Raw genomic sequence first — 16,846 nt, 5'->3', positions numbered from 1 at the left:
CAAAATGAATAATTCAGGGTGACTCCCTGGCAGTAAGAGAAAAAGAGGAGAGGAGAGGAGAGGAGAGGAGAGGAGAGGAGAGGAGAGGAGAGGAGAGGAGAAAAAAGCATACGAAAGGAAAGAAGAGGAGAGGAGAAAAAAGGAAACTAAAGGAAAAAAGAGGAGAGGACAGGAGAGCAGACGCGAGGAGAGGAAAGGAAAAGATGAGATGAAATGAGATGAGAGGGGAGGTAGGAAGAGGAAAGGAAAAGAAAGAAAGGACAAAAGAAGTGAAAGAAGACAGGATGAGGGTAGAGGAATGAAAAGGAAGGACGAGTAAAAGAAAGGAAAGACAAGAAAGATGAGAGAAAAGGAAAGGAGGGAAGAGGTAAGGAGAGGACAGACAGTAGCATGAATTGTGACGTAGAGACTAGGAGTCGGGGGCTTCCACCTCTTCATGCCATCGCTTTTCTTCTTTTTTTGTTGAGCCTCAAATGTTTAAGCGTGTGACCTCCTCTGTCTGTCCTTCCCTCGACTCTGCTCTCCCAACCTGCAGTTAATCACTTCAAGTCTCTCTGAAAGGATGCAGCAAACTGGTCAGAAAGAGCTTTTTGCTTCCCTTCCCTCCCTTAGTCTTTCAAGGTCCATCTTCTTTTAACAGCACCTGTACAGCGTTGTATCTGTATTCTGTAAACAATACATCCACATACAGTACAAATAGACACACGAAAATACAGAAACAGCATGCCCGACAGGTCAGACACTCTCAGAGGCAATATGGAGTGATTTGTGAAATGATGGTAATGTCAAACATCTGCGAATACAAGCTAATTAAACTTAAGAATGTGCTTATTTTCTATGCTTTACATAACTGCAAATGGAACATCTTTAAATGCATAAATGGATTAAATCTGACAAATAAATAAAAAAAAATCTACAGTTGCAGCCATAAACCACAATCTGTGTCTTTTTCTTACAATAATAAAACAAGACAAACAGAGAAATTGGACTCAAGATGTCCTCCGGCTACCCTCCCCTCTTTAACTTCGTCCAAGATGGCACGACAGGGTTTTCATTTATGTAATCTCACATTTGCACTCCTCCACCTATTTCTAAGACTTCTATCATCGCCTCTAAAGCAGTCGATCTTTTACTATCTAATCTAAAGCAGCCTGGTGTGCATTTAACTCCATTGCTTGATCTTTCTTGCTCAATCTTCTCTGTTCAGCTGTCTTTGGTTGGGTTCAATCAAGTCCCATCTTTCCTCATTTCCCTCATTTTCCTGCAGACGGGCTCTGTTACCCACAACCACAGCCACGAATGAATGTGCTGAGCTGGGTATGACGTTTGTTTAGCAACATATTTCTCCCATTACTTCAATCCTCTCTTTTCCCCCCATGCTGTCTACTGTCTTGAGAGAGGATAGTGTCATAGCTGAATCATTTCCTACCAAGATTAATTTAAAAAAAAGGGGGGGGGGGGGGCAAAGAGAAACTGCGATCAATTCAAACAAAAAGAGAAAGAGGTGAAGAAAAAATGAGAAGTCAAGATTTGTATAGATCTAATCCGGGCAGAGTGTGAGCGAAGCCAGAGTCTCACGAGGGAAAAGGAAATCACAGCCTCATATTAAGAGGAACATCTGGTGTGACACGACAGACGCACATGTGTACACACATACAAACCACACACACACCATCATAAATACAGGCTACATAGAGTTGTTTCCTGGTAATGATAACCTCAATGTTCCTCAACATAGAAACACGATTCTCCTGGATAATTAAACGATAGGTTTATGTTATCGTCATCAGCTTTAATTATTTCAACTCGCAACTTCACTTTTACTGCCAACTGGGTTTGGCAGATGGCTCTAAATACAACGAGACCCATGAGCCTCGGCTGTCATCACTATAGGTGTAGGAGGTAGTCAATCAGAGCTGCAGCAAACAAAAGATTTTTTTTTGTCATCGCAGTTATGAACAAAATAACACACCACAGTAACTCAATTCATCCAAAAATTACCCACAATCCAAAAAAAATACGATGACTTTAACTGCTAAATGCATTATCAGGTTTCTTGAGCTCAGTGATTGCATGTTTCTCCACAAGTCTCACTGGGCGTTTTTGACCATTTCTTCATGAATTTACAGTTACTATTCCGTGATATACACCATAGGCATTAAGGTCATATCACCCATTCGTTTTGTGCGGTGAATAGAGTGACCAGCAGCATAACAAAAACAATCTTTGACTGTCAGCCCACATTAAGGCCAAAGTTTGACCCTCAAAGTCGAGTATGCAACACTGACAGCTAGTGTCATCCGCATGGACACTCCAAGGTTGACTTACAGCTGTCAACGTCCTGTTTCCACTCCCCCACCCAGCAAGCAGCAATCATCATCCATCAATAGCGGGACTATGTCTCTTTCCCTTACTCTCTCTCCCTTAATCCCTCACTCTAACAACAACTGCCCGTAGTTTTGACCTGGACCCCGTTAATCTCTCTCCAGAACTAATATGTCATAACCCTCCCCCATCATCACGCTAGGCCTAGGCAAGGAAGGAAATTGCGGCTAGTATGTCACACAGGGCAGGACTGACCTGAGGTGGCACCCTGAACCTAAACTAGCACCAGGGTGCCTGGCTGGAGTCCACAGACGGGAGTCGGCACACTCCACAGGGTGGAGGTAAAAGAGTATCACAGTATCATCTACAGTGATTATGCCAGCATGGGAAATGGGGATTGAGGCCTAGTTAGTCATACAATGGCAGGGTCTTGCTCAAGGGTATTTCATGAAGCATCATGGAGGTGAGAAGGATATATCTGTATTTAAACATGAGCTATTAGTTGAGAGAAAAAAATCTGGGTGCAACTCACTGCTGTAACTAATGAATTGACTGAGCTTGTCAGAATATCATGAGCTCATAACTAATTGGATTTCAAGGGATGCAAAATGTGTTATTGCTGCTATTACAATACAATTTGTCCACCCAACAAAATATCAATGTGAAATTTTAACTAAAGGCTGAATCATAGTTTGTGGGTCTAAAATGCATATAATGCAGTCAAGAAAGCCCTCCTACATTTTGTTTATCTTACATGAGAAGGAGTGAATATGACAAATATTTCCTTCCAGATGTGTTAGCCAGCCATTTTGTTAAAACAAGAAGTAAAGTGTATTTGCAGCGGTCTCTGACAATGGACTGGCCATTTAACCAGAAGCAAATCTGCCTACAATTACCACCAAAACCCATGTTGCCTAGCAACATATAATTTAGGAATATGCTTTCAGAGCAGCTTTGCGGCTGTGTCCATTAACAGATGAAATTACCAAAGCAACAAATGTCAGCCACATGCAAATGAGGTCTACTCTGACTGTGTGTGTGTACCAACAATGCTATGTATGTGTATGTGGCAGACCTGACGAAATCCCTACCTAAGCATGTGTCAGTCCGCTGCTAAGAGCAGCAGTCTGTTTTGACAGCCAGGCATGCTCACTCGGGCCCAAACATCACAGAGATGACAACGAAACTGCCTCAGTTAAATCATTTGTTCCCAGTCTGCCTTGGCCCCCATTAAAGCCCATTCTGACCTGCTGGCTATGTACAGTAGTTCACAGAGTCTCACAGAAAGCCAGGAAGCTGGTCTGGACAGAATGAGAATATCTGTGGATTAGTGCAGCAGTGGAAATGGAGGATCTGGAGGATTAAACTCCCCCCTCTCTCTTCTCATTACAACCTGCACAGAGAAAATGACACAATCACACATCGGCCATCAGCACCGTAATTTGATTTTATCTGTCCAGTGATGCTGCTAGTCAGCCTCTGGTGAGCGGGTGTTGATGGAGAATTCAGTCCTTATGGCCCAAAATGTCTGAAAAACGTGTTAATCAGGTCACAGCTGTGAAAAGAAGATAATTTTATGTAGCAGCTTTTATTGAGCTGAATTAAAGACTTAATCTGATAGGGGTAATGATTCAGGTGATACAGTATACAGGATACAGGATACAGTAAGGATGCATAGACTGAATGCATTTAACTCTAAACTGGAATTGAAACATGAATTTGGGACACAAATAACTCTTTTATACGGCAGTTCAACTGTGACGTCTGGTTCTTGTGAGAAAATCTGTTCGAGAAGAACCAGAAGAAGCTAATTGCTATTGCATGAAGGTTACCAGTACACCTTCATAGTAGCAGGACTGAAGAAAGGTTGTATGGTGCGCTGTAAAAGCTTTCCAGGCTACTCTCATGCACCCTTATTATCATAATGCAATAAGACATCCATGTTTACAACAACAGGGACTTGGGGGCTGTGGGGAGATTATGCATGGCAGAGCAGAAAGGACTTCATCAAAAACAGCTGTAGTTACAATGATACAACAGCTGAAGAGATACATACCACTAATGCTGCAATCACTATTATACAGTTTTATGAATGCTGTATAGTTAAAGCAGATTATATGATTTTAAAAAGTGACCTGCGCTTTTGCTTTTGCTCCAATTACTTACCACAGGCATTACATACAACCAATACGAGCTAAGTGACAAAAAAAGGATTGGCAAATGCAATCACACATATTGCACACAGATGCACACCATTGCAAACTAACGCACATGCTCGCCTGGACACATCATTTTCCCAGACTACTGCACACCATATCTGACTTTTCTGCAGTCTTAATGTGAACTGTTCACACATGAACGCAGCAACTGACAGACTGCAACATGAAGACAGTGCACAGTTGTTAAAATTTAAAAAGGTATCAGAAAGGGTGCCGACAACTGTTCCTCCCAAATCCTCTATATTATGCCTCATCAATGCCATTTTGTGTTGTATTAACGGGGCAATGTCACATTCTGACAAGGGAACTGCATGAGATTACTGAAATAATAAAAGACTTCACACAAAGTATATGGAATTCTGACAAATCTGGCTCTAACAGAGACAAGCAGACAAGAAAGTGGGATGCAAGTATCATTTTAGGATCGTGCCGAATACAGAAACCAAAAGTAGGACAGGGGATGGAAAGTTATCCTTTTACGGTTTAATCATAATCTTGACAACAGTTTTGGAAAAGAGATAGGCAGCAACATTTAGATTTCGCTCCACTGGCCTCGATAAGAAGAAAAGACATAATTTATCCATTGTTGATGTAATGAGAACAACCACAAGGCAGCAATCAAATGACAGCACTGACCAGAAAGATAAAGCTATTTTTAAAAAATGCTCTATTAACGTTCTTATTGTGTTTGGACTTTCTTAGGTCAAGCATCATGCATCACACACCAGTAACCACATTCAGCTAAGTAGATCTCACATGCCACTCAACTGAATGATGGTTGCACAAACAAAAAACCCCCCAAAACATCCACTTATTCGACAGAGATGGTACACATACATCACATAATAATGATTCATAACGTCGAAGGATGAAAATGTGTCTTTTCTTCCGCCAAACAACAGCAACCTAATATTCAAGTTGCTCCTTTCAAAATAGTGAATGTCAACCATTTGCTATAATATGACTCTTAGCAACACAGCAACGTGGCCTTTGTGGAACTCTTCAAAGCAATAAGAGGAATGGGAAATGGTATCTTACATAAGCCATGCAAGAAATTAAGAGCTCTGGCACAAATCCATTTTCTTATCTATTAAAAACTTGTGAAACACCCAAGAGAGAGCAACACCAAATGTATCACAAAATCAGACAGACAGCAGACAAGGATGGAAGGAGAAAAAAAAGGATTTACTTGTATCTGGAGATGCCATAGTGGAGACAATGACTGGTGGACCCGTGCGTCGACTTAGCTTCTGGTTAGCAACCAGGGCACCTTGGCCTTGGCCTGGTGCTCCCATTGGGACAAGGGCATTGTCTGGTGCAGGTACCCCTCCCTTACGCATCAGCTGAGGAGTGGGGTGAGGGCTGTGCATGGGTGACAATGGCAGTAAGTTCCTGTCCCTCTTCATCAGTTCCATGGGCACTGTGTAATTGGTAGAGTATGCTTTCGGTAGCTGTTGTGGTGGCTGTGGTAAAGCTGGCATGGACACGGGCATTTGCTGTGGCATACCTTGCATGGAGTGAATAGACCCTGCTATGGCAGGCATTGACCCACTCATTTGGTGTGGCATTATCTGCATACCCTGCATGGGCATTCCTGGCATTGTCATCCCAGCAGAGTAGGCTGACATGGGTCTTGATTGAACAGGCATAATAGCTCCGCCATATGGCCCTGGGGAACGAGGTGGTTGGCCTGGGTAGCCTCCAGAGGCCTCCAGGAGGTGCTGAGAGGGGGCACTGCTGGGCCTCCTACCCACTACTTCTCCTATCCGTGGGGAGATGGTTTGCATGGCCCCTGGAGTCTGTGGGGGCATCAGTTGGGGGTCCACTGTCAAAGCCTGTGGAGGCTGCAGTGGATGTTGGTGCTGCTGCGGGTGGTAAATGTCTGACCGATGGCTAAAGCTATTAGATCGGCCTCGCATGGGCGTTTGAGGTTGAGAGGGGGCTGGCTGAGCCTCAATGGGCCGCTTGCAGTTGTGAACCAAGCGAGACAGTACACGAGCTTGTCCGAGGTTGGGGGCGACAGTGCGAACGTCGTTATCCTCCATGACAGCCAACATGCTAGTGGAGTCAAATCCCTGCTGGATAACTGAGGAAATAGTGCTCTCTGAGAGGCCTTCATTTCGCAGCAGTGCAAGGAACTCAGGATCAGCAGTTTTCTTAGGGTCCACAGGCAAAGGCGTTTGTGGGGCAGTGGGGGGAGGAGCAGGAACAGGAGCAGAAAGGGGAGTAACTGGAAGAGGAGGGGCTGAAGTTAGGGCAGCCTGCACAGGGACAGGTGCAGCTGGGGCAACTGCTGTGGGCTGCATTGGGGCAGGTGGAGCAGGAAGTGGAGGCGCCATAGAGAGGTTAGGGTCAGGGACAGGTACGGTAGGTGGAGGTGGCAGGGACTGCTGCTGTTGGAGATGCTGCTGCAACTGTTCTTGCTGAAGTTGCTGTTGCTGTAACTGCTGTTGTTGAATCTGCTGCTGTTGAATTTGTTGCTGCTGAAGTTGTTGCTGTTGAAGTTGTTGCTGCTGTATTTGTTGTTGCTGAAGTTGCTGTTGCTGTAACTGCTGCTGCTGCAACTGCTGTTGCTGAAGTTGTTGCTGTTGGAGGTGCTGCTGTTGTAACTGTTGCTGCTGTACTTGTTGTTGCTGTTGTAATTGCTGCTGTTGTTGGACAGTGAAGGGTGAGGCTGTCTCTTGCCTCATAATGATACCTTGACTGGCAGGATCCACTACTAGACAGGTAGCAGCTTGCTGCTGCGGATCCAATGGGCGTCCATTAACATCAGAATAAACTGACTGACCAGTAAGAGGTGGAGCGTCACTGGCATACCGAGGAGATGGATGCTCCATACCATAGTGAGCAGGAGATGGGTCTCGGGAGGATATGCGCTGTTGGCCATCTGGCGTCATTTTGGCAGCAGTTACAATACCAGTTTCCCTATAAGCCCGATTCAACTCATGAGCAGTTGGAGGAGGGGGAGGAGGAGGTAGAGGCGATGCAGGGGCTTGAGGTCCTGCTCTCCCTCCCTGACCTTGGTCCCACACAGCACGAGCTCCAGGTGCCATCCCAAAATGAGAGCCTGACCTACTGAGTGGATGAGAGTGAGGCGGAGGAGGCTGATGTTCTGGACGGTAAAAGCCCTCAGGTGGCCGAGGAGTCATAGCTGGGTCATGGGAATAGTAATCCTGGTGTGGAATGGATCCTCGGTGAGCCATGGGTGCACGTTCGTAGTGGTTTAGATCAGGCACAGAGCCCTTCCTCAGCCCCCGTGGGTCTTGTCGGTCTGCGTAAACCTGTCCGTAGAGAGTGTCTTGGTAGGAATACGGGTCGCGTTTCAAATCCAGGTCAGGGGGCTGCACTCCTGGTGGAGGCTCGTACCACCCTCCTCCCTCCCCGTATGACAGAGAGCTCCGCCGGCCAGCTACTCTTGCCTGCTGCTCGTAGACAGCCCTCTCCCTCTCAGCCCTGTCCCACTGACCCTCATTCCCTCCTAATGTGTCCCAACTGTGGGAGCGTCCAAGACTCAACTGTTTGTTAGTGACAAGCATTGGCAAAAAAGGAAAAAGCAGAGAAAGCTTTAAGAGAGCAGGGGAAAAAACACAAAACAGATAAAATGGTCCGCTTGTAGCTGTGTTTGTGAAAATTCCCTTTCAAGTCTTCATGTACTGTAGCCGTGGAATGGAGAGAGGGAGGTGGAGAACACGCAGAGAAAAAGATGAAGCAGGGTCTACCGTTTTCACCTGATATCAGGTCGTAACACTGTAAGTCCGTGCTATCAGGTGACTCCCCCTTTGGCTGTCGGTCCTTGAATAATTAATCTCTGGTCATGCTGGTTTGTTGTGCACGAGGAAAGAGGACACCACACACAAACACAGTAACTGCAGAGGTAGCCCAGCTACTCCATGGAAGACATGGCAACAGGGTTGCTTGCTTGAGTTGCCCACCAAACGTTCATAAAAAAGACAAAAAAAAACGAAAGGAGGGGATAGGTTGGGTTATAGGTTGGGATGGGCAGGGGCTTGTACTAATCCAATAGGGTTTATCTCTCCCTTCTCTGGGACATTTTACCCGCTCTGCCAATTGCTATGAGGGATTACATCTAAATAAAGCCTGTTTAATTCCACTTCCCACTGTGACGTCACTTGAACTAGATACAAGCATATCTGGTGGTGATGATGATGATGATGTCTGTGATGATGATGCCAATGATTTAGAGTCCACCCCCCAAACCCCTCATCCTCTCCTGAAGAGTCACCTACCTGAAGCTGTTGATGATGTACTGTCGTCAACCAGTTTCAGTTTTGCCGGATACACAGCGCGGGGAGGGGAGGCCAGGCAAGGAGCACAGCTTCATTGAATACAAATGAAATACAGTTCTCTCAGCTAAGTCCCATGTGCTGTCAGTAAACATCAAATCCACTCTGATTGGACACTAATCCTCCAGGCCCCATGCTTGCAGCAGAGCCACCACGCAACTGCTGCCCAACTCACTCTGAAATGTCCTTGATGCCTTCGTGGCGCTCACTGTCACTGCCCCACTCTCCTCGAATTGAGATCACTCAGAACTACTGTCTGTATGTTAACTGGAGGACACTAAAAATTAGAATGCATGGATTAAATGGGGGGATTGAAGAATGTATAACGAAATACGCCTGCAATGTTTGTCCTGTTTGCCCTCCCAGTGACTGTCATTTCAAGCAGGGATCCATTGAATGATCAATGTCTGTCTTGTTGTAGAGTACAAAGGTAAGGTACAAAGTTAAGCTCTCAAAATTCTGTCTGGTCTTTTATGTTAACTACATGAATTTTAACCATACAGTGTGCATCTTACTGCCGATAAAATACACCTTCCCCCTCTTTCCTAAAGCTCCTCTGATCTCCTTCACTTCACAGAAGCTCTGTAATCTGGATTTGCCCCTTTGCAGAGAAAAGTAAAACACTGTGGGATTGTGGTGCATATGCATCTGTGTGTGTGTGTGTGTGTGTGTGTGTGTGTGTGTGTGTGTGTGTGTGTGTGTGTGTGTGTGTGTGTGTGTGTGTGTGTGTGTGTGTCTTGTTTTTGTTTTTTTTGGGGGGGTGGGGTGGGGGTTGTAAAAGAAGCTAATCCAATCCAAAGCACCTACAACCTTTGCCTTGCAATGGTTGTCGGAGCTTGTTGAGCTGAAACACAACAGGAGCTCATTCCACTTCATTCAAATGTGCAATAGTGAAAAAAGCTATTTGATATAATGCTGCAGTATTTTATTTTATACCTTGGCCATGGACCATAAATGGGAATATAATACACATTTATCATTTCATCTAACCACAAATCGACATATGACACTGATGGTGTACCATCTACCTGCCTGCAAGTCTCACATCATGTCACTGTAGCTGAAACCTGATCCCTTCTCTATAGGATCCCTGTTTATTAATGCATGAAAACAGATGTAAGGTGAGGAAGTGTCCATTTCCATCCAAATCTAATCTCAAAGCTTACCATAGCGCAGGGCAGTAATACATATTTACGATGGTGAAGAAAGTTTATATCAGCACATTGAGGAAAGTTCCTGAATATCTTACAGAGGGCCTGTGGAAACTGTGCAGGCATGTCCGTCGTCGGCACTAATATATTGTTTAATCACAGTTGTGTAATTAGAGAAGGAAGAGATCAGAGAGGGAGCGGAGTTTTCTGCTGTTTTCACAAGATGACAGGAAAAAGCTGATGACAGTGGCTCCAAAACCAATTGCGCAGACTTCGAACGTTTTTCTTTCAGTAAGGTCAGGGGAACATTAGTCAGCTTTATGTAAAAAGGAAATTAAAATGGGAAGGAGAGGAGGCAAGAACGAGTCCTCACAGAGATCTAAAAGTGACTATAAAGATGAGTTATTAAATCAAAGCTGAGAGTTGGGGGAAAATCATTTTTGAGGCCCATTTTGATTTTATCAGGGAGGGTTTGGTGGTATAAAGTCAATCAAGTTTTACAGTCATTCCAAGTATGGGTGTCATTCATCACCTAAGGGCACACACTCTTGCCTGCCTTCTATTCTGAGCTTGTGCAATATAGAAACAATTTCCCTCGATGTAAAAATCAGAAAACATTAATTTGAAAAAGAAAAAGACCGAAACTCCTTCACATAATATCATGTGCAGTAAATCATTCCTAATTTAAAAGCTACAAATACCACTGCAAGCGTTAACAGTCTTTTTTTGAGACTTTTTTTAAGACTGTAATTTTGGAGAAAAAAGGCAAGATATTCATACACACACATCCATGTCAAGGGCAACAGCCTATAGAGTATACAGTACATGATCCCCTGGCTTCTTTCCCCAACCTCATCCGCTCTCATTACTTCTTCTGGACCAGCTCTCAAGACACTCTGGCTCCCAGTGCAGCAGATCACTCATCCCCATAAAGTCAACCTCAAACAGAGAGACGGGGCAAAGGTGTGTACTCAGGGTTTGCAGATCTAATCCTGACAGGAAAGTAAATCACAGAGTTCTGTTTGTCTCAAACTAAACAATGTTTGACTCTCCAATTCTAATGCTCCTCCATTTGGCATACTTGCCAGACTGTGCACACAACGCCAGATTCACTGTAACAGAGGGATTTAGGAATTAAGCCGGGGATTTTAGAACAAATATAATACCACCCCAGCAGAAGCTTATAAAGACCTTACATTGAATAAGACTTGACTGGTGAAAAATTCAAAACGAGTAAAACATATAGAAACCTCAATAAATGAACCTCGAGTGAGGATGCAATTATGTAGTTCTTTTAACCGCTAATAGATTTTAGCAAGCTGTACTTTAGCCTGGTATAGTGTATTACTTTTTCTTTTACAAGACTACGCTTCTCTCACTGTCAGAGGAAATTGCATTAAGCAGCAAGTAACAAGATAGATATGATGTACAACAGTAATCTGTGGCTAATCTGTCACACAAGACGCTTGCCATTGTTTAATAAACATTCTACATCTCCCTGTCACTCAGCCCTCTCGGTCCCTTCCTCCACATTAATATTACAGCTAAGCCAGCAGGGGAAACAGAGCTGGCTCACTTTATGTGCACTTGTTGGTGCATGTTTTATCCATGTTTGCATGCTTTACCAAATGTTGGAATCAGAGGGTTCACATGCAACAAGGCCCATTTAGAAATTTGTTGTCACTCACACTACCCTGCATCTACCCACCCCCTCAGTCACACACGCACACGCACACAGAGCACACGCACATTCGGTTTGCACGATCCCGGATCCCCACTCAGCCTTTTGACCCTGCTCTGCTCATCCTCTGACGTGCAGCAGAGACAGCGGCAGCCGCGGCGCTTCGTTAATGTCCCTTTTCATTCACACACGCAAAGTGCCGCTAAAGCCTTGGCCTCGCTCTGACGTGCATACATGAATAAAAATCACACGCTAACTCAAAGTGAATACTGCACTGCAACAGAAATAAAAACAACTGTCTCCTACAGTGTGACACGTCGTGTACTCAAGGCATGATTTGAATGTTAAACACAGATTGACTTATGCATGAGCGTGGGGCAGGAGGCACTAACTGGAAATGGGATCACAGTGCTGCAAAGAATAATGCTGTCAGATGAATTGTAATGCACACTTAACAGACACTGTGTACATGGCTGCCTTGTATGCGATTCCAGTGGGATTATTTGTCTCTGAAAGCATCTCCATAGGGACTAAATGGACTGTAAAATGGAGGTCGATGGCAATGAAGCTAGTACTTATCTAAATGACAATCATATACTCGTTTAGTGTAACACACACTGAGTTGACAGTTTTTTTCATTTTGCTAATATGCATGCACTACATACACCCAGAAGCAAAAGACCACAGATACTCCAGAAATTTCCTCTATGTCAGCTATGTTTCAAGACCCCAATACCCGTAATGCAACTGCTTTGGGTGCATCCCATCACCCCCCCCCCCCCGGGCCATCTTTCATCTAATCTCCTTGCCAATCCAGAGAGGCCACATGCCATTATAATACTAAGTTTTGCAGCCGAAGAGTCCATTTTGAAATGAGTATTTTCCAGAAACTCATTTCCAACTTTCAAACAACCACTTCACTACATGCCAGCTCAAACAAAACAGCCGCGCTAAGACGAAAAGGAGAACCGTAGCAGGAACTTTCTTTCAAGGTGTGCACAAGCAACAGTCACAGTCCAATGGCAATAACAACACAGTCACACATGCTGGTTTGCTATGAATTATTTTAAGAATCTCCTTCCAAAAACAACACTTTCAACCATTTTTCTATCTGCTCTTTTCCCTTCTCCTCCCCCAGTTCTCCATGCCCCTCCCTGCCTCTCCACAAAGCCTATAAAGGGGTCGTGGGTTTTGGTGAGAAGCCTGGAACAAGCCCGAGGGGGGGTCAGACCCAGAGACCGCTCCGATGACTTCATACCAGAGCTGGATGCCAGAGCGTGGGGAGACGAGTGGGAGGGAGGGATGAAAGCAGAGAGGTGGATGCAGCAGAGTCCTGAGTCTGTGCTGAGAAGCTCAGGATTCGAGGACCCCACCCCCTGCAGGATGACATTAGGACACCTCCTCCACACCCTCCCTGGTTGTCCTCTCTATTTAATATAAAGCATTTTGTTATAAAAGCTCCCAGATCTGTTAAATGTGAGGACATGAATAATTCACATGCTAAGTTTTATGGTATTTTAACTTGAGTGGGCACATTATTTACTGTTCCCTGTTTAAACATCTCCCCCTGTTGTACACATGACAAAACAAGATGCATTATCAAGAATTAACATATTTATTTAACTGCCAACTAAAACACTTGGAATCGCCATGACAAATTACACTACCCCACCTTGTGGTGTTTGCATCCAAGCACAGATTTACAACTTGTAAATCAACATTCAGGAACATGCTGCTACTGCGACCTAGTTCACGTCGCAGCGCCGCTCACATCCCATCTCTGCCCAGATCAGTCAGTTAGCTCTGGCTAAACGGCAATGGCAAACAACTTGCGATGCTGCCCAAGCCAATGCATGCTGGGTACACAGATGGAGCAGACAGAAGGAGAGACAGAGAGGGAGAGAGAAAGGGAGAGAGAGAAAAGGGGGGAACGGGAGAGTATGGGAACTGATGCTCACAACAGATGTTTGCCACAGTTCCCTTATTGCAGTAACACTCTTCTTGGCACTTTGTCAAACCCGCAACAGAAGGAGCAGTTATAGCGTATACGTTTTGAAAGCTGATATCTAAAATAAACAATGCTGTTAACAGAGAAATAAGTGTAGCAATTAGTTTACTGAAAATTGCAACAGAAACAGAATCCCTCTGTGGTTCATCAAGTGTGGAGACAATTAGCTGATTAATCAATTAGCTGACTGACACAAATAAACTAAAAATATGGTAATTATGAAGCATCTTCATGGTTTCCCCATTGTATTTTTTTTATCAGGGGTGCGCTATCATCATAGAGCTGCAACTAATGTTATTGATTATAAGTGATATATGGTTGTTTTATTTGATGTCAGCCAACAGTCTAAAACCCAAAGATGATCTTTTAACTATAAGAAAAGCATCAAATCCTCAAATCTGAGAACCTGAAACCAGCTCATGTTGTTTGAAAAATGACAGCAATAATGAATGATCAAAATAGCCCCTGAATAATTTTCCTGTCAATCGACTAAACGTTTCAGATCTTTCAGATCGACTTCTTTTAAGTTAAACCTTTAGGGAAAAAAGAGCACAGGTGCAATTTCACCCATCAAACGGAATATGTTTAACAAGAATGACTATTGTTCAGGCCGCTCTCTTCTAACAAAAGTGATCACAAGATGTGCCAGACGATGCATCAGATCTGGGTGGTTTGCTAGGTAGGCTGAAACAATTCTCCTGGGGAAAACTCTGATTTGATTATCAATGAAGTGATAAAGGTGATTTATCAAGCAAAAAAGCTTTTTCTGTTTTATATCATGGTAAAATGAATATCTTTTGTGTTTTTGGTTCTCAGCTCTGGGAAAATGATATGAGCATGTGTCACCACTTCCTGACATGTTACAGACCAAGTGATTAGTAGGTTAATCATAAAAAAAAAGAAAAAAAAGTAGGGGGCTAGTTTTGACCTTGCATGTCTAATTTGAAAACCACAAAAATCCAACATGAAAGCGAAGGACACTGAATCACATCAGACATCCTCAATGGTGAAACCATCCACCGTTTCGCTTGAAATCTGCATTCCAGCACCGTGACCACGTTTGATGGGAGTAAACAGCCACACTTGATCAGCCATTTCGAATTCAATTTGGGCCATAGGCGCGGTTCAGTTAGCCACTCATCACAATGAGTAAAGATGTAATCAATGCACTCCGCTGTGAAACAAGTATTGGATTGACACAGTTATCGTCAGAAGATAAATGGAGATTAGGGAAGCTCCTCTCTCCGTCTCGCCAAGTGCAACCCACGACGGCAACGAAATCACAATTTCTCCTTAACATTCGTGCTTTTGTCAATACACATGATGCGAACTTTGATTTCTATTTCACGCCTCAGTCCAAACACTCTGTTTATAGATAATAGTGGGTGGCTTTGACATTATGGTGCAGAACACCCCATGCCTCTGGTTTTGAAATACCCTTTTTATATGGTTGAGCAGATTTAACGCTACCGTGAAACAACGTGATTCACCACCCTCTGATCTTTTAACTTCCTCTATGTGAATCACCCTCTTCTACACATTTTTAAGAGCAGCTGTGGTGACTAACTGCACCAGAAAAAAAAAATCCCCCTTCATCTTTGGCAGAATGACTTCATTGTTGATAAGCAGAGGAGACACGGACACTGCTGAAGATGTCTGTGGGACAAATGGGGCACATCAGAAAATACTGTTATATAATGTTTAGCATATTACCTCCTTAAGACGGTACACAGTCATTCTTCTTGTGTGAATAAAAAGAGGGAAAATGTGTTTCCAAGCAAGCGGGGTTGGTGGTTTGGAGAGGTTTGAGATGCCACATGTGGCTCTCATTCTGAGGGTGGAAACAGACAGCAACACTGCTTCATTTAGGAATCTATTATATTGTGTTTCTCAATCTTATTGGGATTTTCCTGAGACAAGAAAAAAGAGAAATGCTGATATATGATCCTCTATAAAGTTTTACTGTGAAGTAGCACAGCATTACTAAGAAAATCCCATGGTTTTACTTTTCTAGAGCTAAAGCGAACCTGGAGCAGGCATGTTTTTTTTACATAAGTGAGAGGACCTCGTTCAAAATCACATTTGAAATAATGCATATTTCTAAAAATACAACTCCAAGGTTTCCTCGTGCAATTTTTTTTAACTGTATCATTGTTAGTTTTTTAACAAATACCACTTCCCACGGGCTGAAGATGAACGCAGGTTAAACGTCACTAGTTTGGCAGACTGAGACCAGTCGAGTGTCGGGCTTTGGGAATGGACAGTGAGTATAAACATTTTTTATAAAGCGGATGGAAAGATCGCATTAGAAGAGAGCGTGGGTTGATATCATGGACGAAGGGGGAAAAAGTTAAGTGCAGGGTATGCTTGAACTGAACCAGTTTACACAATGTGCCGATACCTAAGGACGGACTGACGGTCTAAAGTGTTTTTAGCAGGTCTGAATGGCAACACTCAGAGGCAGCGTGAAAAGCCAGCAGTCACACAGAGGGCAACATGTGATGATCGGGATGAAGACACATACTTCTGGACAGTCTCTCTCTGAAGACATTCATGGTGTCATACTTGTGTTGAAGTCCTACATCCTACAAAAAGTTCTTATCCTACAGTCTGACTCAGCACACACACACCTGGCAAAATGTCGGGTTGTTGGTTTAGAGAAGACGAACACGGTACCTCCTTTTCTGACGTTGCAAAGTTGTAGAAGGACACTGTTTGACCATCTAACAACAACCTTGTTTGACGCATGCTGACTCCTGACTGAGAGTATGAAAGCATAATCTTGCACTATACAGTCCAGCATATGAATCATTGGTGCATGAGCGAAGGCTGAGTATGAGTTTAAGCACGCACAAACACACGCTAAATAAACATTCAGACATTCAGTTGCTCCTGTCGGTGGTTAAGCAAGAAAATGAGAGGAGGAAAAAAAAACGAAAGGAGAATCTCTTGCTTTGTCTTTTAAACACACACACACATAATGCACATTCACACACAAATCAATCCCACTAGCAGCTATAATCAATCCCAGGGCTCCAAGGAGTGCTTCACTTTATTACAAACTCCCTATTTCATCTCTCCAGCAATCTGGAAACATCGAACTCAAGTCTCATTCAGCCATCAACCCTAACCCTCTACAACACACACACACACACTCT

The 16,846-nt window shown here is 43.8% G+C and overlaps 1 protein-coding gene across 3 annotated transcripts in view; it reads right to left on the bottom strand.

The window, feature by feature from the left end:
- The window catches only part of ctbp2a (C-terminal binding protein 2a), a 65,402-nt gene that overhangs the window by 28,269 nt on the left and 20,287 nt on the right, over positions 1–16,846 (bottom strand). For 2 of the 3 annotated variants that reach the window (XM_070977313.1, XM_070977314.1), the window contains exon 1: positions 5,734–8,186. The exons of the other annotated variant lie outside the window; for it this stretch is intronic. In XM_070977313.1, the coding sequence (XP_070833414.1) occupies positions 5,734–8,080 (2,347 nt within the window). In that variant the 5' untranslated portion in view covers positions 8,081–8,186. Of the gene's footprint in view, positions 1–5,733; positions 8,187–16,846 lie in introns of those variants that run through there. 3 annotated transcript variants of the gene reach the window in all.

Source organism: Chaetodon trifascialis, chromosome 13 (genome assembly GCF_039877785.1).
Source record: "Chaetodon trifascialis isolate fChaTrf1 chromosome 13, fChaTrf1.hap1, whole genome shotgun sequence".
Classification (NCBI taxonomy): Eukaryota; Metazoa; Chordata; class Actinopteri; order Chaetodontiformes; family Chaetodontidae; genus Chaetodon; species Chaetodon trifascialis.
This window is presented reverse-complemented; position numbering and strand designations above follow the sequence as displayed.